General features: G+C 38.9%; 1 protein-coding gene across 6 annotated transcripts in view; it reads left to right on the plus strand.

Moving 5' to 3' along the window:
- mast2.S (microtubule associated serine/threonine kinase 2 S homeolog) overlaps nt 1-25116 on the plus strand; it is a 131928-nt gene that overhangs the window by 95697 nt on the left and 11115 nt on the right. For all 6 annotated transcript variants that reach the window (XM_018260860.2, XM_041561449.1, XM_018260861.2 and 3 more), the window contains 11 exons: nt 8813-8914; nt 14834-14966; nt 16685-16752; nt 18091-18182; nt 18958-19166; nt 19651-19789; nt 20839-20971; nt 21934-22099; nt 22594-22695; nt 22775-22897; nt 23603-23712. In XM_018260860.2, coding sequence (XP_018116349.1) covers nt 8813-8914; nt 14834-14966; nt 16685-16752; nt 18091-18182; nt 18958-19166; nt 19651-19789; nt 20839-20971; nt 21934-22099; nt 22594-22695; nt 22775-22897; nt 23603-23712 — 1377 coding nt within the window. The remainder of the gene's footprint in view (nt 1-8812; nt 8915-14833; nt 14967-16684; nt 16753-18090; nt 18183-18957; nt 19167-19650; nt 19790-20838; nt 20972-21933; nt 22100-22593; nt 22696-22774; nt 22898-23602; nt 23713-25116) is intronic.

The raw sequence follows: 25116 nt of genomic DNA on the forward strand, positions 1-25116 counted from the left end.
GCAGGCGGAAGATGTACTGGATAAATAGCTGGGACAACTCCACCGCAGAGGGCAACTTCTTCAGAGGGATGAAATGGGCCATTTTGGAGAAGCGGTCAATAACAACCCAGATCACAGTATTCCCACCGGAGGGAGGAAGTTCGACAATAAAGTCCATAGAGAGGTGCGTCCATGGACGAGAGGGTACCGGCAAAGGCTGTAACAACCCACTGGGGCGGGAATGGCTAGGCTTAGAAGTGGCGCAGACATTACAAGCAGCCACAAAGTCCTTTACATCCTTGCGGATATCAGGCCACCAGACTAGGCGCCTCAAGAGTTCAAGGGTCTTAGCCGAACCAGGATGTCCAGCTTGCCTGGAGCAGTGGGTTTGTTGCAGGATGGCCAGGCGAAGTTCTGGAGGGACGAAGGCCATGCCAATCGGAGTATCTTGAGGAGCCGAGGACTGCCCAGCCAGAATCTGGTCGGCAAATTGGGGATACAGAGAGGCAATGATCTTGACTGGTGGAATGATTGGTTCCTGTCTCTCAGGGTCACAGTCCACCGGAGTGAAGCTACGAGACAAGGCGTCGGCCTTCAGATTTCTGGAACCTGGGCGATAAGTCAAAACAAAGTTAAATCGGGAAAAGAAAAGGGCCCACCTGGCTTGTCTGGGATTTAGCCTCTTGAGGGACTGTATGAACTCCAGATTCTTGTGATCAGTGAAAATCTGGACAGGAATTTCAGAACCCTCCAGGAGGTGACGCCATTCTTCAAGGGCAAGCTTGACTGCCAAGAGTTCTCGATTCCCGACGTCATAGTTCTGCTCTGCGGATGAGAACTTCTTGGAGAAAAACGCACAGGGGTGCAATTTTCCATCAGAGGAATGTCTCTGAGACAGGATAGCTCCGGCTCCGACTTCAGAAGCATCAACTTCGATGCAGAAGGGTAGTGCAGGATTGGGATGTCGAAGAACAGGAGCGGACGTGAAGGCCTCTTTCAAGGACTGAAAGGCTTCTATAGCAGATGGAGGCCACAGGCTGGGTTTACCCCCTTTTCGGATGAGGGCCAGGATAGGTGCAATGCGGGAAGAGAACCCCCGGATGAACTGTCGATAATAATTAGCAAATCCGATGAATCTCTGGATTGCTTTGGTACTCAGTGGGAGAGGCCACTCCTGGATGGCCGACACTTTCACGGGGTCCATCTCAAATCCCTCTGGAGAGATAATGTATCCTAGGAAGGGGATCTTGGATACCTCGAAAACACACTTCTCCAACTTGGCGAAGAGAGAGTTCTTCCTCAGACGAGAGAGTACCTCCTTCACCTGGGAGCGATGACTTTCAAGGTCCTTGGAAAAGATCAGGATGTCGTCCAAGTATACGACTACGAACCTTCCTAGGAGATCTCGGAACACATCATTCACAAACTCCTGGAAGACGGCAGGGGCATTGCATAGGCCGAAGGGCATAACGAGATATTCATAGTGCCCATCCCGAGTGTTGAATGCCGTCTTCCATTCGTCACCCTCCCGGATGCGAATGAGGTTGTAGGCCCCCCGGAGATCCAACTTGGAGAAAATCTTTGCCCCTTTCAGCTGGTCAAAGAGCTCGGCAATCAGGGGCAGAGGGTATCTGTTTTTCACGGTGATCTTATTCAGACCCCGATAGTCTATACAAGGCCGAAGGCCTCCGTCCTTCTTCTCCACGAAGAAGAACCCAGCCCCTGCAGGAGAGGTAGAAGGGCGGATAAACCCCCGCTGGAGATTTTCTTGGATGTACTCCTTCATAGCGGTAGTCTCTGCAGGAGAGAGAGGGTAGGTGCGCCCTCTGGGGGGCATAGCTCCAGGCAGGAGTTCAACCGGACAGTCGTAGGAGCGATGTGGGGGAAGGAACTCTGCAGACTTTTTACAAAACACATCGGAAAATCCCTTGTAAGTGGAGGGCAAAGTCTTTAATTCCGCAGAGGAGACATTCACCTTCTCGAGGGGTTTTGGCGGAAGGCAATGTTGCAGGCAAAATAAACTCCAACGAGAGATCTGCCCAGTGGACCAGTCTATGGTGGGGTTATGCAGACGTAACCATGGAAGACCCAATATCACTGGAGTAGAAGGACAGGGGATGATGAAGAATGAAAGCTTTTCTTGATGCAGCGCCCCAACTTGTACAGATAGTTCCGCCGTGAACTTTGTGACGAATTCAAACTCCAGGGGTTTGTCATCTATGGCAGTAATTCGCAGGGGAGAAGACAATGGAAGCAGAGGAATCTTCATGCGTTCGGCAAAAAAGGCATCCATGAAATTGCCATCCGCTCCGGAGTCGAGGAAGGCCCTTTCGAAGATAGACTTACTTGCCAGGTGAATCTGCAAAGGAAGGAGAAGCCTGCGTGAATTTTCTTGATACTTCTCCAGAGAACCTCGAGTGATGCCCCCTACATGAGAAACCTGAGACATACCTCGGGGTACAAAACTCTTGGCTTTGGCAGGACAGGCGTTGGCAAAATGGGAATGCCCACCACAGTATAAACAGAGACCTGCCATACGTCTTCGGAGTCTTTCCTGCTCGGAGAGGCGAGTCTTTCCTACTTGCATGGGTTCCTCCAAGGGAGACGTCGACACATGGGTCACAGGAACAGCGGGTGTTTGCAGAATCGGCCTTTGAAAGCGAGGGGCCAACATGGGAGAAAATCGTCTACTGCGCTCTCTCTCCACCTGGTGCTCTCTGAGACGAGTGTCCACCTTAATGGATAGAGCGATCAACCCTTCCAGGGTGTCAGGAGTCTCTCTGGAGACGAGATCATCTTTGATGCGGATAGATAGGCCTTGGTAGTATACAGCCTTGTAAGCGTCATCACACCAGGAAGTCTCCGCCATCAGTGTTCGGAAGTCTATAGCATACTCATTGACACTGCGGCTTCCTTGCCGGAGCTGCAAGAGACGGGCAGGGGCGTTCGTAACCCGACCTGGAGCATCAAAGACTATACGAAAAGCTTGGAGAAAGTCTTTAACATCAAAAGTCAGCGGGGAATTCTTCTCCCAAAGAGACGTTGCCCACTCCAGTGGCTTGCCTTCCAATCGAGACATCACATACCCCACCTTGGAACGCTCGCTTGGAAACTGTGTGGGTTGGAACTCAAATTGAATTTGGCATTGCGTGGCAAATCCCCTGCAAGCTTGTGGGTCCCCACTGAAACGAGGGGGAGGTGGAATGCGAGGCTCACCTGTCGGGTAGCTTGTGTTCGTGGGGGCTGCCGCCATGGGGGGATCCCCAGTAGGTGGAGCAGTGGAGGACGCAGAAGGCACTTGAGCCAGCAGGACATCGAGTGCTTGCCCAATGCGAACCTGCTGGTTTTCGTAGTCCTCCATGCGGGATGCCAGTCCGCGGAGCGCTCGTCCGACATGAGGTGTGGCTTCCTCAGAAGGATCCATGGCCCAAGAATAATGTCAGGGAGCCGGGAGCTCCCTCCAGGGAGGTTGTCTGGATCAAGGAGGAAGCCCTCTTGAGGGAACAAGGTCGCGGTATCCAAAGGGTTAAACGGAGAATAGTCAGGATCAGGCAAGAGTTCACAGGCAGGCAGAATACAAACAAAGTCCAAAGTCCAGGCAAAGGGTCAGGATACAAGGCAGGAACAAGATTAGGCAATAAGGCACACAGGAAACCCAGGATATGCTTCAGGAAAGTAATCCTATTCTTGGGCGCCATTCTGGCGTCTAGTTGGCGTTTTTATTTTCAAATTTGGCGCCATTCTGACGTCATTGACGCTCTTGCGCCGACGTCGGCGCACTGACGTCATCGCCCGGCGCCGCTACCCACGTGGCGGCCATGGGCGCCGCCATTTTGGGAGCGACGCCGGCGAAGATGGACGCGCCGCCCGGAGCTCCTGGGCCTGCTCCGGGCGGCGATCGTTACAGAGATCCACTCATTTGACGATGTCGCCAAACAAGCGGATCTCTCCCCGATATGCCCACCTTGAGGGCCCAACAATCGGATCATAACGAAGTGTAAACAGGCGGTTGGATCGCACAGATGCGGCTGCGATCTGATGGGATTTTTAGTTCTGTCCGAGTAAAAGTCTTTCTTTCTAGTGAACTGTCTGTAAAGAACTGAACTGAAAAAATGTGCTGGAAACACCTTTAATTAAGCAAATGTTCTGAAAAGGGTTAGTTTTCCTTTATAGCTACATTATTCTTCAGTAGAACCCACATCTTATGTTTTTCATGGGACCAGGAAAAAAATATGTAAAATCTGGGAAAATGTAAAATCAGGGAAATTTTCTTCTAGTACTGAAAGGATATAAGCACAGGAGTCATTTTTATTTCGAGATACAATATTTACTGTGTTAATAACAAGGGTTAAGCATTGCAGCATTCATTTTATATTAAGGGGGACATGTGCAAGGCCTATCTGTCTGTCAGTCACATGCGCAATTGAAACCAGTAAGTGCAGAACTGAGGCACAGACTAATTGGAATTGACTATTTACAGACAGAACCAAAATCTGGGTAGTATGTTGCACCTTTTCATTTCACAAATAATAACATTTGCAGAGGACAAACAGCAATTTTTAGGACAAAATATTTATGTAAAACCCGGGAAAACATTACTTAAAATCAGGTAAACACACCCATTTAAATGCATTATAAATTGTTATAAAAAAAAATGTAAATGTACAGTAGGAAAACTTAAAATCAGGTTTCTTAAAATTGAAGTTTCACTGCAATAGTATACCAGGCAGATAATGCAAGATATCAACTTTATTATCTTTCTTACGGACCTGATTTATTGTAAAACTGGTTTCGTTTCATTCCATTGATCTAGTAACTTATGCACATTAAAATGCAGATTGTAACTTCTTTTGCACAGGGGAGAATGCTCGGGACCTGAGGTTTTCCGAGAATGTATCTTTCCATAATTTGGATCTTCATACCTTAACCCTACTAGAAAATCATGTAAACATTAAATATACCCAATAGGATGTTTTCCAATAAGGGTTAATTATATCTTTGGATCAAGTACAAGCTACTGTTTTATTATTACAGAAAATGAAATCAATTTTAAAAACTTTGATTATTTGGACAAATTGGTGTCCATAATTCGGAGCTTTCTGGATAACAGGGTTCCGGATAACGGATCATATACCTGTCCTTTATTCTACATGTTGTTATTATTTGTAGCCAGCATATTTGACTTGTATTTATATTTAAAATATCACTAAAATGTAGAAATGATTTAGCTGCACTTTCTAATGTAGCATGCTTCTTTGTCCTGTTATTTTTCCTGACTGCTGTTAAACTTTTAGTAAAATGGAATCCTAACACTCCTATAAGCGTCTAGCTGGAAATTTCAGTCAGGAAGTGGCTGAACATTGTGTGATTGCACCATAATTACACGTGCAGGGAATCTCCTTTTAATGAAGGCATGATCACAAGTATCCTATTCTCTGCCACGGCAGCACCTCTGCTTGTGGTCTCTATTAGCTCAATTACAGTGTTGTGACTGCTGTACCCTGGTTATTGGTCGTGCTGGTCCCTGGAGGAGGACAGTGTTTTAATTTCATGCCCCACTGCCTGCAGTTAGTGACGGAAAAGGATTTCAGATAAAGGAGCTGCTGTGTGCATGTCTTGTATTTCTGGCTGTGTATAGGAATTGCATGTTGTACAAACTGGAGCCCTCTCCTTTTTCCTCACTTCTCCACGGCCTGAAGGGAAATAAAGGGAAGACACCTATAACCTTCAGACAAGCATGCCGTCATTGGGAATGGCTAATTAGATGACATGCATCAAGTCCCCATGCATGGCAGCAACTTGGTATATAAAGCTGGGGTGGCTTGAAGCTTATCAGGAACAATCATAACCAAGGCATCGGCAGTAGTCTTCTAACAAGCCTCCTGGAGCTGGGGCCACTAGGGATGTTTCTTAGGATGCTGGACCCACAGAAATGCGCACACATCATGGCTGAGTGGCTTTTACAAGTTGGGTTTTTTTTTATTTTAATACTGGATGTCTAATTATACTGTAATGGAATATACTGGTCTGTTAGATGTGCCTATATTTCTTTCTATAGAGAATATTACTAAAAATAATGATATCCGATAGACGTATTGTTTAAACAAATGTCTTAATTTTTGTTTTCTGGAAAGCAGTTTTACATATGAGATGCTTGGTGTATTTCTTTGTTATTTTGTAATAGAAGTAAAGGTATGGGATTCGTTATCCAGAAACCCATTATCCAAAAAGCTCCAAAAGGCTGTCTCCCCATGACTCCATTATAATCAAATAATCTAATTTTTTTTTTAAATGATTTCCTTTTTCTCTGTAATAATAAAACAGTGCCTTGTAATTGATCCTAACTAAGATATAATTAATTCTTATTGGAAGCAAAACCAATCTATTGGGTTTATTTAATGTTTACATGATTTTATAGTAGACTTAAACCATGAAGATCCAAATTACAGAAAGACCCATTATCCGGAAACCTCCAGGTCTCTAGCATTCTGGATAACCGGTCACATACCTGTAGTAGTTTATTTTAGTAGCACTACATTTTCTTCCTTTATATAAACTATAAGATTGTATTCTCTAAATTTTCATTTTAGCTGTTACTTGTTGGCTTCTGTGTAATTGGATGTGAATGTGAACATGAACATCTAAATATGTAGTATAAAGTGTATTCTCGCTATCTATCTTAGTTACCCTCTCCTGTAATTGTTTCCCTCAAGTTCTATCCATACAAATAATCCATCATGTCCCAGTGGCTTTTCTAGCCCAAGGAATTGTAAAAAAAGAGATCTGTATTCGCTTTAGAAAGATAGTACATCCCAATTACATACCAGTTTAGCTTCACAAGATCAAGCACCAGCTCTTCTTTAAATACCTCTTACCTGTCCCTTTTTGCTTTAGTACAGCCTAGGGAATTATTGCTGTCTAGGTTTTTAATAAGCCTTGGCAAATGAACCCTTCTCGTTCGTCTGTTCTCCTGCTGATAAAATATTATGCCTGAGGGCTGCTGAGGGGCAAGCAGAGGTTACCTTGTCATTCTTTCTGTTTCCTAGACCCATTTTCTAGGGCAGTCTGTTAAAATCAGAATATATAGTCTGCCATGGATTGCTCCAGGAAAACTTCTGAGAATTGCTCTTTATGAGCAACTGCAGTAAATGAAGATTTATTTGTGTGGGTCACTATTGTGTATTCCACTGTCACAAACACAGAGTTATCCAGAGTGCTCAGGACCTGAATAATGGACCTTTCTGTAATTTGGATATTTGGCATACCTTAATTCTTCTAGAAAACCATTTGAAGATTAATTAAACCCCATAGGCTGGTTTTGCTTCCAATAAGGATTAATTATATCTCTGTTTGGATCAAGTACAAGGCACTGTTTTATTATTACAGAGAAAAAGGAAATCAAAATTTGAATTATTGGGATAAAATGGAGTCTATGGGAGACGACCTTTCCGTAATTCGGAGCTTTCTGGATAACTAGTTTCTGGATAACGGATCCCATCCCTGTACTAGCATAATGAAAGGCAGTCTTTTCATTTTGTCCTGTGTCCTGGGAAGTGGTGCTTTAAACTGATTTGTAACTCCGCTCTCTATTGCATACCAATAGTTTAAGCTACAAGCAAAATGGAAGCCCATTGGTGTTTTTTTGTTTTGTTTTGCTGCTCTGTTTTTTTTATATGCATCTTTCATAATAAGTTTTAATTACAACTCTCATTTATTAATAAATGTGTCACTTACCAGCTGCTTAGGGGCTTAGAGACAGGCTTGCTTCTTTCATTTCTGAGAAATTCAGTGGAGCCCGATCCACACTAATATGGAGGTTCTCTAATGAAGCGTGAGACTGCATGTGATCCAACAGCTAGCAATTACAGCTATAAAACCCACTTGCTGACCATCTACTATGTGAACAGATTTTTTGCAGAATATGGTGCAGCCTAAATATAGGAAGCTAGTTTTTCAAGTATAATTAAGGAGTTGTTCACCCGTAATTTAACTTTTAGTGCAATGTAGACCGTGATATGCATTGGTCTTAAAAGTTTTACTTTCATTTTAAAAATCTGGAACTTAAGCTGCACATTTCTACTGTAAATTTTCGCTTAGCAACCTGGCAGTGCTTACAGTGAAAAAAAAAACAATTAGTGAGGCTTGAATAAAAATATCACTAATACAAAAATTGTAGCCTCAAAGTACAATAATGTTTTGGCTGCAAAGGTCAGTGACAGTAGCAATTTATATTGCAAGCTGGAAAGAGACAAACAGTTTGAAAACTATAAAAATCAAGACCAACTGAAAAGTGACTAAAAATGACACATTGTATAACATACATAGAGGCACATTTATCAAGGGTCAAATTTCGAATTCATGTGAGTTTTTTTTTTCTTTTAAACTCGCATGAATTGATTTTACTCGAAATTCAAATATTTATTAATCAAATTGAATATGTAAAACTCGGACTAATTTTACTGACTCGATAACTCTAATTCGACCAAACTCAATTCGAGTTTTTTCTCTGATACAAACTCGAATGTCAGGAAGGCTACAAATAACTCCAAATCGGTCACTGCTCCTCTCCCGTTGCCTTGTACAGTAATTCGGCAGGTTTTAGGTGGCGAATAGTCGTTCGAATTCTTAAACGGTCAGACTATGATAAATTTCAAAAATCAGATTTTTTTTTTAAAAAACTTAAATCGAGTTTGGATAATTCCCTATTCGAATTTGACAGTTTTGACCATAAAAAAAAATCGAAAATTCGAATTTTCAGAATGTCTGAATGTTTGTTTTATGTGTAATTGTTACTGTTACTTAGACAATCATTTTCCAATTTTGTATCTAACAGGCCCACAAGCGGTCCGAGAGCTCAGAGGTGGCATTTGTTACCCAACTGGTGAAAAAGCTTATGATCATCATTGCCCGTCCTGCCCGACTCCTGGAGTGTTTGGTAAGGTCACCATGTTAGCTTTATAGAGCACTAGGGTGTGTAAAGAACTCCTTGCCTTGCAACATTGCTGTTAATGTATTATCAATATGTAATGCTAATTATCTGATTTGACTGTAGGCAGCTCATGTTTGATATGAACAGATTGATTTGTGGATTGTCAGATAAACCATTCTGTGTTATTGCTCAGCTTTACTGCCAATGCAGTGACCTTGCTCATGATAATTTAACAACTAACTCTGCTGTTTGCTCCTGTCTAATTGAATAGTATATTTTTTAACCTATACCTTTGAAGGACTTGTCATGAAGGCTACATGTTTGCTTGTCAGTTGTAACCATTGTGTCTCCTGGGATCCTCCTATCACTATCCTAATATATATAAAATTACTCCGGCCTGCTTTGGGAGTGCATTTATTTTGCCATGGAATTTATTTATTTTTGATATGAGACTACAGGAATGTCTCCATATTTATAATTTAAAGCAGAATGTGATGCTCATTATCTGAAGATCACAATTGATCATTTCTTGCCAAATTGACTTGGGATACTTATATATTACAAACAACTGTGCAATATATTCATACATAATCTTACACCTACTTTTAGAGGCACATTTATCAAAGGTTGAATTTCGAATTCATGTGAGTTTTTAAAACTCCCATAAATTTCGAAATTTATTAAAAAAATCAAATTTTTCAAACTCTGATGAATTAAATCGACCGGAAAACTCAACGAATTCGAATCAAATTCAATTCAAATTTAGAAAGACTCGATTCGAGTTTTTTTTCTCCGAAAAAAAACTTGAATGTCAGGAAGGCTGCAAACTCCAAATTGATCCCAGGACATCTTCCATTGACTTTGAGTTGTTAAAGGGCTAGAGTATGATAAATCTCGAAAATCGTATTTGTTTTTTTGTTAAAAAACTTAAGTTGAATTTGAATAATTCTCTAATCTAATTTGACAGTTTTGACCATAAAAAGTGAAAATTCGAATTTTCAATTCGACCCTTGATAAATCTGCCCCATAATGAAATTACTGGCTCGTTTGTGCTTTCTTTTCTTTGAAGTTCTCAGCGATTACTTTTAATTATCTTGCTACAATGGTATTCTTTTTTGGAGGCTGCCAGAATGCACAGTTCACATCAATTGACCTACAGTCAGGTCCGGACTGAGAATTAAAATAGGCCCTGACATTTCAGGTACACAGAGGCCCAATCAGCCCACATAGAGGCCCAAACAGCCCCCTAAATGCTGACTTTCTATGGGACCTTATAGCAGCCCCTCTGGCATTTGCCAGAACTCACAGATTGCCAGTCCGGGCCTGCCTACAGTAGTTTTAGTAGGTTAAGGCAGATTTTGCTTTAGGGATCCGTTATCCAGAATGCTTGGGAAAATGCACTAGAAAATCATGTAAACATTAAATAAACCCAATAGGCTGGTTTTGCTTCCAATAAGGATTCATTATATCTTAGTTGTGATCAAGTAAATGGTACTTGTTTATTTTTACAGAGAAAAAGGAAATCATTTTAAAAATGTTGGCTTATTTAATTATAATGGAATCTATGGGAGCCTCTCCGTAATTTGGTGCTTTCTGGAAAACGGGTTTCCGGATAACGGATCCCATACAGGTATTATTGGTAAAATGATGGTAAAGTTGTTCCTACTTCTTTCTTCAATTTCGATTTCAAAGAATAAAAATCTTTGATCCTTTCCCATTTTTAGTTTGCTAAGTCAATGCCAAACAATCTAAAAAAAAAAAAAAAAGCTATCTGTATGTATTGTGTTGCAATCTGCATTTCAAGTTGTTTTCATGTGCCATAAAATCTGCTATTCTCAGAAACCGAAATTGAAATAGTTTGGAACAGTTGTAAGAGTTTCTGGAATTCTGTGTTGGCATTTACATCTCTGTAATGCCAATTATGCCAGGACAAAATCTCTTTTTACATGATGTGATGCCTTTAACTTGTTGTCTCCTATGTTTCTTTGGTTACCAGGGTGATATGAAATGCTCCCTGAGGAATCAAGCATATCATAAATCATTTTATTTGCAGCAGACAGCTAGGTCACTTTGTGACACCTTTCTCCCTAGCATTTGTTGCTTCTCTGTGCAAATTGAATACTCCATTCAGAGATGAAACAACCAACACACATTGTGTAGCATATTCTACCTATTATTTTTCTTTGCTTGTGGGGCCCATTTACTAAAAATAGTATTGCAATTTTTTTTCATGAATCTCGAAAAATTTGTGGTCTTCCTATATTTCTAAAAAGCTCTAAAAATGTGTGATATATTAACTGAAAAAAACACAGAAACCTTTTATCCCAAACTTCACCAGGTAAAATTTATTGAGGTTCTATAAAAGTCAATGGGAGCTGAGCTGATCTTATTGGACCACTTTTAATCAGTTTGGAGGTTTTTGGGCTTTGCTGGGAATTGTCAGAAAAACTGGTTTTAGAGGTATTTCTATTGTTCAGGACTTTTTTTCACACTTTTCATATCCAACCTTTAATTAAATCCAACCTTTAATTAAAAAAAAGCCTCCAGATGTGTGTATCTGGTTTGCAGTTTCAAAGCCTCCTTCTGTTTGCATATCAAAGTTTATTTGTAGCAATATATATTCGATTAGTCACAAGACTTCCAAATAATACAAATATCTCTGTAGGGGCTTGGCTTGTATCCATTCAGTTTACAGACCCAGAAAAATGGATGATTACGATATAATTGAGTCCAGTGTTATTACAATCCACTCTATTTTCACCGCCCCCTTTGACTTCTCAGGGTTAGATAAATATTTAAAGGATAAGTGATGCACTGCATGCCATCATTTGTTGCACTTATTGTCAAATGCAATTTCTTTTGAACTTCCCATTCAGCAATATAAATGTATTATATAGGCATTCAGCACTGAGTAGGACATGTGTTATCACCACCTAAACAACCATACAAATCCCAGTGTAAATAAGGCTTTCAAATAAATTTGAGAACAGATTAAGTTGCATCTGCATAATTTTTTTACAATACTGCTTCTTCTTTAATAAACATCATCCTCCTATTTCAGATATGAGATCCATTATCCAGAAACTGAATATCCAGAAATCTATGAAGTATGGCAAGGCTGTCTCCCAAATACCAAATAATTTCCGATTTTTTTTCTCTGTAATAATAAAACAGTCCCTTGTATTGAATCCTAACTAAGATAGAATTCATCCTTATTAGAGGCAAACAATGCTAATGGGTTTATTTAATATTGAAATTCATTTTAAGCAGACAATTACTAAAAGATCACTTATCTGTAAAAACCGCAGGTGTGAGCATTCTGGATAATAAATCCCATACCTGTATTCCCTTTTCATTAAACGAAGACGTGAATTTCACCGCTACTTTACACACCCCATGTAGTGAATGAAATATGAAATATTGTGCAAAATCTGAAGACATGTCATGTTATAGGTCTTTGCTTTGTAATGTCAGTGAAAAACACACTATTTTGGATGTGATGTCTTTGTTTCCAATGGTTTTAGGAAGCATTGTAGCATTCTTTACAGGTGAAGCGAGCACTGCCATCAAGAACTCTGTAGGAGTAAGGTCCCCATGGCTTTTACAAAAATGCTATAATGATTTTCAGGCCCTCAAGGCCAGTGAAGATTGGTACATCAATATTTCCTCCTTTATTTCATGACAAGCTTTTGTTAGAAAGTGCTTCTCTCCTCCTAGAATCAATCATTTCCAGTGAGGCAAAGTGTTCCTCTACCAGAAAACAAAGCAAGAATCTGGATCTCGTCTCAGAGAGTTTAAAGGCAGACTGCACCATTGAACATTACAGATCTTTTTAAAACTACATCAAACAGACAATGTTTAGCAGAAGTAGAAGTAAAGCTTCTTCATAAATATTTAATTATATATGTTGTTGGATTATCTCAAAGTTATATAGAAAAACTGCCATTTTAAGAACAACAGTCCACACCTCTGATTCTTATGAGCCATTCTCTCACACAAACCAAGGTTACCTCAGTCACTGAGACAGAATTTGGGATGCTTGGTATCTAGGGTTATACAAAATTTAAATTCCAACAATATTGCTGAAACCACAACATATTCTACAGCACTTTACAATCATTTATTGCAAATATAAGCTACAAGCTGTATTTTGTTAATACAAAGAAAAAATAAATCATTTACAAAAATTCTTTTCAAGGGGACCTGTCATCATAAGAAATAATTAGAAAAACCTACGTATTTTATGATATTAGTCATTAACAAAATGAACTTCACTTACACTATATTAATGATTTGAATATTGTTTCCCTAGCAACTATTCACTGATTTGAGACTGGAATTATAGGAGAGGCCTGAACAGAAAGATGAGTAATAAAAAGCAATAACAATACATTTGTAGCCTTACAGAGCATTTGTTTCTTAGATGGGGTCAGTGACACTCATTTGAAAGCTGGTACGAGTCAGAAGAAGAAGGCAAATCATTTAAAAATTATAAGGAACAAAATAAATCATGAAGACAATTTGAAAAGTTGTTTAAAAGTAGCCATTCTATAGTGTACACTAAGTTAACAGAAAGGTGAGCCACCACTTTAAGACAAGCTGTAGATCATGCAAAACTGTGTTGTTTATGTGCCTGATGCCCATGTACTGGCTAAACAATTAGATGGTGAGGAGGGAGGGGAATGGGCAGTGACATCTAGGAAGTGCAGAATAGAAAGTGAAAGTAATTGCCTGTCCTGCCTCTATGCCATAGGCATATAGATGGGGCAGGCAGTATATGATTGACCGCTAAAGGAGCTTATAACAGGTATGGATGTTTTAATCAAAAGGAATTTGGGTTTAATTTGAAAGGGACTTTTGTTTTACAGCTTTTTATGTGACAGGTTCCCTTTAAAATTGAGTTACAAGGTATCACATACTTAATTGAGATTCTTTGATAGGCCACATTGCAAGATATAGATTATTCATATTTTCTAAATAAATAATTTAAAATATACTGATACCTATTAATATATTGATAAACTACTCACAATCTGTTTTGTGGAAGGCTGAAAATACCTTAATTTCTATTCTATGTTGAATGCATAGCATTGCAGCTGCCATCTTTGTTCCACCAACATCATTAAGATTTCAGCGTATGCTTAAACGGGACAGGATATGTCTGATCACTGCATAAGAGAGAAGGCTTATTTTTAGTTGTTTGCCACAGAAACAGTGATGGAGTATTTGGAGGGAGGGCTTTCAAAGATCAGATAATGCTTGTGTCATTGTTCATGCAGGCTTTTACTTCTATTTTATGTACATGCATATAATTCAGTTTGTAATGCAATAAACTTCAGTGCAAATTGTGTGATGTCTTAAATAAAATAAATACCATATTACCAATCATGTACAAAAAATATCAGATTTACCAGATCTGATGTTTTATTACCCCAACCACTGTAAATATGAGGCAGCCCCACCACATTACATACATACTATAAAAAAGATTCAAATAATTTTTCAGCATCCCACTATACTTCAGTGATCTACATGGTAAAACATCAATAGTTATGGGCAAAGAAATGTGATGTTCATTGAGCTAGTTTAATATCTTGGCTTCATCTTAGGCAGTAATAGGAGTGGGCAGGTAGATTTCTAGCTGATCACAATTGTAATTATATTGCAAATCTGACAACTGAATGAGGCCCAGAGCCTTGTGGACATCAATAAAAATGATTCTGAAGATGAAGACATGTCTAACTGAAGATGGTTCATAATCAATATTCATTAAAACCTTTGCATGGTGTTGAAATTGTTACTATGATACCATGTTTTGTTTCCTTTAAGTGTTTTACCTGCTATATTTAAATGGAAAAAGTATATGTGTATACATATAAAATATAGATTGTAGTATCGTGTTATTCCTTGGTGCTTTATCAATAGGAATTTGATCCAGAAGAATTCTACCACCTGTTAGAAGCTGCAGAAGGCCATGCCAAAGAAGGAGAAGGAATTAAGTCAGATATTCCCAGATATATCATCAGTCAGCTGGGGCTCACACGGGATCCCTTTGAGGGTGAGTATTGTGTAAATCACGGTTTCCGTCCCATCACAGCAGCAAAACTTTGCAGCCCATGAACTCTGTTATGATCACATGTATAATTCAATCAAGGCTTCATTGAGAAAAGGCTGGATTTTCTTACAAATATAAGTTAATAAATATACTTAAAAGATATAAAGGGGAATGTAATAAAAGTCCGTAATGGAAAAACTATTCACAATGCAAAAAGTTATGCCTTTGCGCAAACAAATTTTGCTTTGTGTGAATTTTATATAGCTTTTGCGAACACTGGTTAGCGCCAATGTGCAGTAAATGTAATAAAACTTCTTACTGAAAACGCTGTTACATTTGCTCCACAAGATTGACACCTTCAAGCACTTCTTAAGAGTGCGCAATTACAATCCGCAATGCACTATTAAAATTCGCAATGCAATAACAGTTTAAGGAACAATATTACAAGATGTGGATATTTATTCTTATTGGTGCGAATTGTTTTGCTCTTTGCAACTTTAATTACATTCCCCCCAAAGTATTATCACTTTAAAGGAGAAGGAAAGCTACCGAAGCAGTTTATTGCCAATAGATTAGCCACAATAGTGCAAGCGATAACACTATATTTATTCTGTAGAATGCTTTACCATACCTGAGTAAACTGCTCTAGAAGCTCTCTCTGTTTGTTTAGGATAGCAGCTGCCATATTACCTTGGTGTAACATCACTTCCTGCCTGAGTCTCTCTCTCTTTCTCTCTCTCTCTCTCTCTCTCTCTCTCTCTCTCTCTCTCTCTCTCTCTCTCTCTCTCTCTCCTCACTCATAGCTCTGGGATCAGATTACTGAAGGGAGGGGTGAGAGGGAGGAGCAAACTGAGCATGCTCAAGCCCTAGCCCTGGAGGTTTAAGCTGAAAACAGGAAGTTCTGATACAGAAGCCCATGTGTACACAATAGAATGAATGAAATGATGTTTCTTTTGACAGAGGACTCAGAGCAGCATTACATTGAGAGTTTACTGGTGTGTTTATATAGACCTTTCCGCTAAAGCTTACTTAATTTTAGCCTTTCCTTCCCCTTTAAGTTCCTTGTTTCAAATCTATTCAAGGAAGAGGGAGGAGGCTATCAATTTAAGAATGTCCTAGAGCTTATTTTTGTATGTGTATATAGTAGTTGATAATGCCTCCCTACTAATTATTCTCCACCTATGAGTCCATTTCATTTGCAAACAGGATCTGGTAATGCAGTAGTGTTTATAGACCAGAGTATGTCTCCCATAAGATCACCTGGTCATTAAAAAGTAAAACACACTAGGCCACTGTCAGTGGAGACAATGAATGAGGAATGTTCTTAGCAGCTCCAATGAATGTTACTTTAGAGATCCAACTAACTTTATGTGGCTTGGTTGTATTTGTCTTGCTATTTTTATGTGCACCATGAGCTGGTAGCTGCTGTGTGAGCACCTATTCCTTACACATACTGCTTGTGATATCCATTCCCTTTCTGACAGTCAGAAGAAGAGCAACTCATTTTGTGATTTGACTTACAGGCTGCAAAAAGTCATAGCACTATTCCAGGAGTAAGACGCTACAACCTACAGAATTATTATTGTCTTTTCAACACTACTCATCTCAAACTGCATAAATATATATTATTCTGTTTTCATATATCCCAGGATGTTACTGAATCAATAACGCATTATTTTGGTTTTTGGAGTTTTTTCAATCTAGTTAATTTTTTTTTCCAGAAATTGCCCAGCTGAATAGTTATGACAGCAGTAATACAGATACTCCCGAGATTGCTGATTGTGTTGAGGTAAAGTAGCCAATCAAAGCATCTTTTAACAAAATTTATTTTTTCTTCTTAATACCAGCCTAGTATTTGTGTTTTGTGCTCTTATACACAAATCACTCTGTACAGTACATATGGGCTAGTCCACATGGGGAGATAGCGACGCGTTTGCGGTCGCGGCGACAAAGCGCCGCGACAGTCGCCGCGACCGGCGCAGGCGACAGTTTTGTATGGGCGCCTATGTAAAAACGCCTGTGCTAACCACACGAGGCGATGCGCTTTTCAACAGTCGCCTGAAAGAGGCATTTTCAGGCGACTGTTGAAAAGCGCATCGCCTCGTGTGGTTAGCACAGGCGTTTTTACATAGGCGCCCATACAAAACTGTCGCCTGCGCCGGTCGCGGCGCTTTGTCGCCGCGACCGCAAACGCGTCGCTATCTCCCCGTGTGGACTAGCCCTATAAGGACAGCAAGTACCTGCCCTAAAGAGTTTTAAGTATGTTGGTTCACGAGGAGGAGTTATTACCAGGAATAGAACCTATACTTCCATTTGTTCACAGAGTTAATGGTATAAACTGATATTAGCTTTGAACAAGAAGTCAGAGCTGGAGTAAGAGTGAGCACTCAGAATCTCTATTGTGCCCTGATCTTGAATTAATCTACAGCAATAAGGGTCACCTTTTACGCGTATGGAACCTGTTATCCAGAATGCTCGGGACCCGGGGCTTTCCGGATAATGGATCTTACCGCAATTTGGATCTTGCGTTTACTAGAAAATCATGTGAATATTAAAAAAATTCAATAGGCTGATTCAGCTTCCAATTAGGAATAATCATACAGTATCTTAGTTGGTATTATGTACAAGATACTGTTCTATTCTTACAGAGGAAAAGTAAATAATTTTTAAATATTTGGATTATTTGGATAAAATGGAGTGTATGGGAGATGGCCTTTCCATAGTTCAGATCTTTCTGGATAACGGGTTTCCGGATAACGGATCCCATGCCTGTATAAAAGCATTTGTAAAAATATAAACGCAATTGTAATACTAAAGAGACTGCTAGACCAACTAATAATAATATAGATAAGTTACTAAAAAAAACAGTGTAGTATTGTTGCCTTACAAAGGGCAGTTCACCTTCAAATTATCTGTGATTTAGATTTATTGAATATTTTCAATATTTTTAAAGTTATTTAAACTAGAATTTGTTTCTGTTCACTTAAAACGATGTAGCAAAGGTCAGTTATTTTCCAGGTGTATTCATGTACAGGACTAGATTTTTAACTGCCCTTAAAAAATTTCTTTATGCAGCATCGTCCGAAAAAATGCTGTTAAGCATAACAGTGGTTCCTTTATTTTTTAGGGTCGCATTGGTGCTACTGTAATTCAACCAAAGAAAACACCCTCAGAAGAGCAGTTTGAAAACATTAAACTGATCAGCAATGGAGCTTATGGGTAAATGATGATTATGATCTGGGAAAATAGATATTCACTTCTGAACGAGCACTCACGGAATTCTGTGAAAATGTTGATTTCACCTGCTGAATAACGAATATTTAGTTTTTTTTACTATTCCTGTGAGTGCTTGCTCCTTCTTAAGTTTGTCTTGAACTACAACAAGGCACCCAGGTGATTACAACTGTTAGTGTGTGCCCTTTCAGTCCTTATTATGACCTTTATCAAGGATATCATGAAATCCCAGTGTTGCTGGTTTTATTTGCAATATGTAAAATTTCCTGAGAAAATTTGCAAATGAGCGGAACTGGAGTGCTTTATTAAACAATTAATAATATTAGGTCATAGCTAGACTCTATCAACATAGTTATTAAGAGAGAGAAAAATGTGTAAAAAAACACACAACACAGGTCCCACTTCTCATATAAAGAAAAAGAATCCTATGTGTGAGTAGAGAGACACTAGCAAAGTGCCCAGTGCAGCATCATCAGGCACAAGACAGTATGGTAGATGCTAAATAGAGATTCTCCTGATCGTTATGTCTGTTAGTTCTCCCTAAGAGTAGGGCAGAAATAATAGTCGTGCTTTTTTATCCCTTCCCCACAAAAATCATTATCATCTTCCTATAGAATGTATTTGGTTTTACTTGTTATGAGCTGAGAACTAGTTTCCCAAATATTTTTAGAAATGTAATGGGTAGCAGCACTGATAACTATCCACTCGTAATAATTTATATGGACTTAATGTGTGTATATTTTTTGTTTTTTCCACAAAGAGCGGTGTATTTAGTACGACACAAGGAAACAAGGCAGCGGTTTGCAATGAAGAAGATCAACAAGCAAAATTTAATCCTTAGAAACCAGATCCAACAAGCCTTTGTAGAGAGGGATATTCTCACTTTTGCTGAAAATCCATTTGTAGTCAGCATGTTTTGTTCTTTTGAGACGAAGAGGCACCTATGTATGGTCATGGAGTATGTGGAAGGTATGCTTAATCGTGTATCATTATGGGCCTCGAATTGTTTTTCAGCTTGTGAGTACGGCACCGCTATATGGGGGTTGTAGCAAACTCCAAGACAGCTATTTGCATTGACTGTTTTAATAGGGCTGCTCTATGAGTTCTCACAATGGCCTCTCATGCATTCCCAAACTGGACGGTCTGTATGCATTTGCTTCTTCCAGCATGTAGGAAGAGCACCCTACCGGCTGAGTACCCAAGAGAGGTAGATTGGGGGACCTACATTTTCCTGAGCATTTAGATCAGCCCAGTGTAATTAGAAAAATAGAATAAAGGATGTCAAAAAACATTTCTATCAAAAAGGCTCACATTTCAGGGTTGTGTTCACTGCACATATTAGAAAATAGCAGCCAATCCCTTAAAATATGCATCATATAACACATTTAGGTCAGTTTCATCTGGAGCTAATTATCATTTGTAGTTGCACTGTTTTTTTTGTTTTTTTTTACAGGAGGAGATTGTGCCACCCTTCTGAAAAGTATTGGTGCCCTTCCAGTTGAAATGGCTAGAATGTATTTTGCAGAGACTGTGCTAGCGCTAGAATACCTTCATAATTATGGAATCGTTCACCGAGATCTCAAACCAGATAAGTATGTACTTCAAGAACTTCGTTTAAAAGAAACTTTAATATGATAGAAATATTCTTAAATATAATTTCTGCATTAATGAACACAAAGCTTACAGTAAGGGCAAAATTGGGTCCACATGAATGGCAAACAGAATGCAGTTTAATTTGCCAGGTGCTCTTGAAAAGTCATTATGTAGAAGTTGGTATAACCTTCCTTTGACTGTCTAGGGGCACAGGATATGTAAAGCAGAGCCTTATTGGAGAAGATCTCAATAGCACAGCTAAATAGCACAGCAACCCTCAGGCATAATATTAGAGCCAGTGCAGCCAAAATCCTCCATAAACTGCAAAATATCAAAGAAATGTTTGTTTTCAAAGTGGGTCACTAATATACTATTCTGCTTCAAATAGAAAAGCCTATGTTATGTAATTCTTCTTTAATATAAAATGTCTTTAATAACTAATCTGTACTGTCCAACAGAATCTAATCGACTCGGTCTGTCTGCAGCTTTTATCGGCCTGTGTATGGCAACCTTAACCGAGTCAAATAGAGAGTGGTGGAGGGGGAGGGAGTCCTTACCCTTTATCAAAACTGAATACTTTGCTGCATAATTACCCACAAAAACAAAACAGTTACATATTCGGAGTTTATTGTTTTTTTGGTTTGTCTGTAAAAGTGACACAATTAGCCGTGTGCAGTCCACCATCATACAGCTAAATATATTCTATTAAACTCAAAATAAACAAACCAGTCTTTCATTGGTCCCAAAGATGTTTTTTGCATTTCCAACAAGAGCTTTATTGTAAAGAACAAACATCTTTCAACAAGGATCGTTACAGTAGCAAGAGAATACATTGCAGAGTATTTTAAACTATTCATAAAATAATTAGAACATCTTGGCTTGTATTTGTTTGTGCGATGTTTAACAGATATTTTTAAGTCCTTTAGTTCTGCTGCTCTGCCTTATTATGTGTAAGTGCACTGCTAGACTGAAGAATAAAAGGAAAAACAGAACAATAAATGTGTTTAATTTGCCATATTAACACATATCATTTAAACTATAATTGCAGCCTCCTAATCACCTCAATGGGACACATCAAGCTTACAGATTTTGGTCTCTCTAAAATTGGGCTCATGAGTCTAACCACAAACCTTTATGAAGGTCATATTGAAAAGGACACAAGAGAATTTTTGGATAAACAGGTAAGCAGGAGCAGCAGGTAAAGATTTTATCTTGGTTTAGATCTAAATGTACATTGCAACTGATCTGCAGCTTTGGCTAGTGAAAGTTGTCCGTAACATACAGGAGAGCTTAAAGCAGAAGGAAAGCTACTGAAGCAGCGTATTGCCAATAGATTAGCCACAATAGTGCAAGCTATAAAACTATATTTTTTCTGCAGAATGCTTTACCATACAGCCCTAGAAGCTCTCTCTGTTTGTTTAGGATAGCAGCTGCCATATTAACTTGGTGTGACATCACTTCATGCCTGAGTCTCTCCCTGCTCATTTATAGCTCTAGGCTCAGATTACAGCAGGGAAAGGGAGAGAGGAGCAAACTGAGCATGCTCAAGCCCTAGCCCTGGAGGTTTGTGCTGAAAACAGGAAGCCTGATACAGAAGCCCATGTGTACACAATAGAAGGAAAGTAAAGCTGTGTTTCTTTTGACAGAGGACTCAGTGCAGCATTACTTTGAGGCTTCACTGGTGTATTTATATAGACCTTTCTGATAAAGCTTACTCAATTTTAGCCTTTCCTTATCCTTTTAAGTACAGGTAACCACCATTTAGATCTTTGCTTCAATTTTTCAATCTCCAATAGAATATTCTAATAGAATATTCAAAACGAATTGCAGATTGATTGGTATTGGCAACTGCACTTGTTGTTTACTACATAAATTAGCTTCCCCCATATTTTGCTCCGAGATCTCTACTAAGCACTAGTTTTCTTGATAAAAGCCGTTTCTATGCTGCTAGTAAATTGAAACGGAAACAGAACCATGTGCTTGTTGGAAGACTGTAAGGAGAACATTTTAGAATGAGAGGAACATCTTTTGATGATGCTCCTCTTAGAAAAGAGCAGAGAATGGTCATCTGATTTTTTTTTTTTATACTTTAATCATTATTTTTAATAAAATTCCCTATAAAGATTTTTCTTTCTTCCTACAGGTGTGTGGGACCCCAGAATACATTGCACCAGAAGTCATCCTGAGGCAGGGATATGGGAAACCTGTGGACTGGTGGGCTATGGGCATCATTCTTTATGAATTTTTAGTTGGTTGCGTTCCTTTCTTTGGTGATACAGCAGAAGAATTGTTTGGACAGGTCATCAGCGGTAAGTATATTTCTTTGTTGTTGTTTTTTTTAAAAACTAAATTCACCATTGTGAGAGTTTATTTGGCTGTAAAATATTAAGTGTTTAAAATAAACTCACATTCCATCTTGACTTTGGATTAGTGTACTGTACTTTGTTATTACAGTGTATTGAAATATGTATATGTAGACTTAGATTTGGAGAATCTATTAGGAATTATTGTACCATCTGTAAAACAATGTGATTTTCTACACAGATATACTGTATACAAGTACAGAATTGAATAAATGATAGAGACGGTAATGGTTAACTATAAATGGGGCCCTCATCTTCTCCAACAAGCATCTTGGAAAGAGATTGGATCAGATGGATGAATAGCGGAATCGTTCTGTATCATTCATTGCCGTTTTAAAAACATATTTACAGAATGATTTATTGGTTATATAATGCCATAAGTGTAAATATTACACCACTCACGTGATTGTACTGTTATATGTGGTTTTATTATTTAACAGATGAAATTGCCTGGCCAGATGGAGATGACGCTTTGCCTGCAGATGCTCAAGATCTTATATCCAGACTTCTTCGGCAAAACCCCTTGGAGAGACTAGGAACAGGTCTGGTTTAGTTGCACTGGGCCAGTTTCCAAAAACCGAGGCCACATAAAAACATATAACGATGATTTTTATTCTCTAGGAAGCGCAATTGAGGTTAAACAGCATCGCTTTTTCAAAAACTTGGACTGGAATGGCCTGCTGCGGCAAAAAGCAGAGTTCATTCCCCAGCTAGAATCTGAAGATGACACCAGTTATTTTGACAGTAAGAAAAAACTTTCATTCTTCTTAGCTGTCTGCAGTTTCTGACTCTTTTCAGCTACAAATGGGGGTCATTGACCCCTTCTAAAACAACAAATGCTCTCTGATACTTTTTATTACTCATCTTCCTATATATTTCCCAGTCTCTCATTCAAATCAGTGCATGGTTGCTAGGGTAATTTTGACCCTAGCAACAAGATTGGTGAAATTCCAAACAGAGCTTCTGAATAAAAAGCTGAAAAACTCAAAAGCCACAAATATTAAAAAATAAAAACCAATCGCAAATAGTCTCAGAATGTTGCTCTCTGCATCATTCTTAAAGTTAATACAAAGGTGAATATTAAGGCTAAATAACTTTGAGTATGCAAAAACTGGGCACACTGCAGATTCCCATGCTAATAAATGAGTTTTAAATACTATTGTAATAATTTACATCTCCTAGTTGCTTTCTAATGCTAAACACAGATTATATAGAAACCCAGATACACTATTCACACTCCACATACTGCATGCTTTATCCTATATCTGTTCCTACCTTTTGAAGTAGTAGTAGTTGTATCTGATAATAGCACAGATTTGCTTGATACATTTATGTGCTTAAAAAATGTTGACATTCACTTAAAAAAAAATATTTTTATCTACAATATCTGTGGTTATTGTCTAAACTCATTAAATATGTACACACACTGACTAACTTTTAATCACACAGCCCGTTCAGAAAGATATCAGCACATGGATTCTGAAGAGGAGGAAGACACTAATGATGAAGAACGAGTAGAGATCAGACAGTTTTCATCATGTTCCCCTCGATTTAGCAAGGTAAATCTGGAACATATTTATACATTTTAAAATGTGTGGTGTACACAGATACATTTAGTTGATTTTAGGGTAGATCAGCAGGGTAAGGCCTATTTATACAGGACTATTCTAATGTCTCATGGCATATCACATTCCCATAGTGCACATGTCACTCTCAGGGGGAGTATAAAGTTTATGAATACAAGATTGAGTGTATCATAAAGAGACAAATTAGATAAACTGTGTTGGTGATGTGCCACCACACTCCTGTTACAGCCCTCTGTTGCCAACATTTGTTTTACTAGTTCCTCCACATCCACATCTTAAAGGGGGAACTATTACGAAAACGAAAATTTATATAAGCTTTCTCATACTGAAGTAAGAAACTTTCTAAATGCAATCAATTAAAAATTTTGCATTTTTTCTGAAATAAAGTTTATGTTAACTATTCCTCTCTCGGCATCTGTTTCTCTTCATTCTGTCTTCATACAGTAGCTGGGTGTCAGATCAATGATCCAATATATCTTTTTAGGGGAGGCTCCTTTCCTCGCAGATGTATTAGATCTAGGGATGCACCGAATCCAGGATTCGGTTCGGGATTCGGCCAGGATTCGGCCTTTTTCAGCAAGATTCGGATTCGGCCGAATCCTTCTGCCCAGCCGAACCGAATCCTAATTTGCATATGCAAATTAGGGGCGGGGAGGGAAATTGCGTGACTTTTTGTCAGAAAACAAGGAAGTAAAAAATGTTTTCCCCTTCCCACCCCTAATTTACATATGCAAATTAGGATTCGGTTCGGTATTCGGCCGAATCCTTCGTGAAGGATTCGGGGGTTCGGCTTAATCCAAAAAAGTGGATTGGGTGCATCCCTAATTAGATCTCACTCAAATAACTGATTCCAATACAAACAAAATCTAACAAAATAACTGCCTTTTGCACAAAGTCTGCATGTAGAGAGACATGATTTTAATAGTATGAGCACTAATACATCTTCTAGGCAAAAGGAGCCCCCCTATAAGATATATTGGATCATTCATCTGACACCCAACTCCTGAATGAAGACAGAATCAGTAGAAACAGATGCTGAGAGAGGAAGATAAACTTGATTATTTCAGAAATGGCACTGAATATTTAATCGATTGTTTTTTATTACAGTATGCTGAAGCTTATATTAAATTTTCATTTTTGCGATAGTTCCCCGTTAATTATTAGAATGTCTGTCCTGCTCACTCACAAGGAAAGAATACACCAGTACTGTAACTATTTGGGGTACCTTGCTGCATTGCAGATGCATCCCAATGAAAATTATTGGTTTCGCTTCAGACTGAAGCAGGTTTGTGTATCTGTTACTGGGATCACTTTTTTTAAAAATTTAAATGGGGTAAAGAGAGCATGCTCAGTAAGGGCTAAGGATGCTGCTGCTGC

This window comes from Xenopus laevis, chromosome 4S, assembly GCF_017654675.1.
Source record: "Xenopus laevis strain J_2021 chromosome 4S, Xenopus_laevis_v10.1, whole genome shotgun sequence".
NCBI classification, from domain to species: domain Eukaryota; kingdom Metazoa; phylum Chordata; class Amphibia; order Anura; family Pipidae; genus Xenopus; species Xenopus laevis.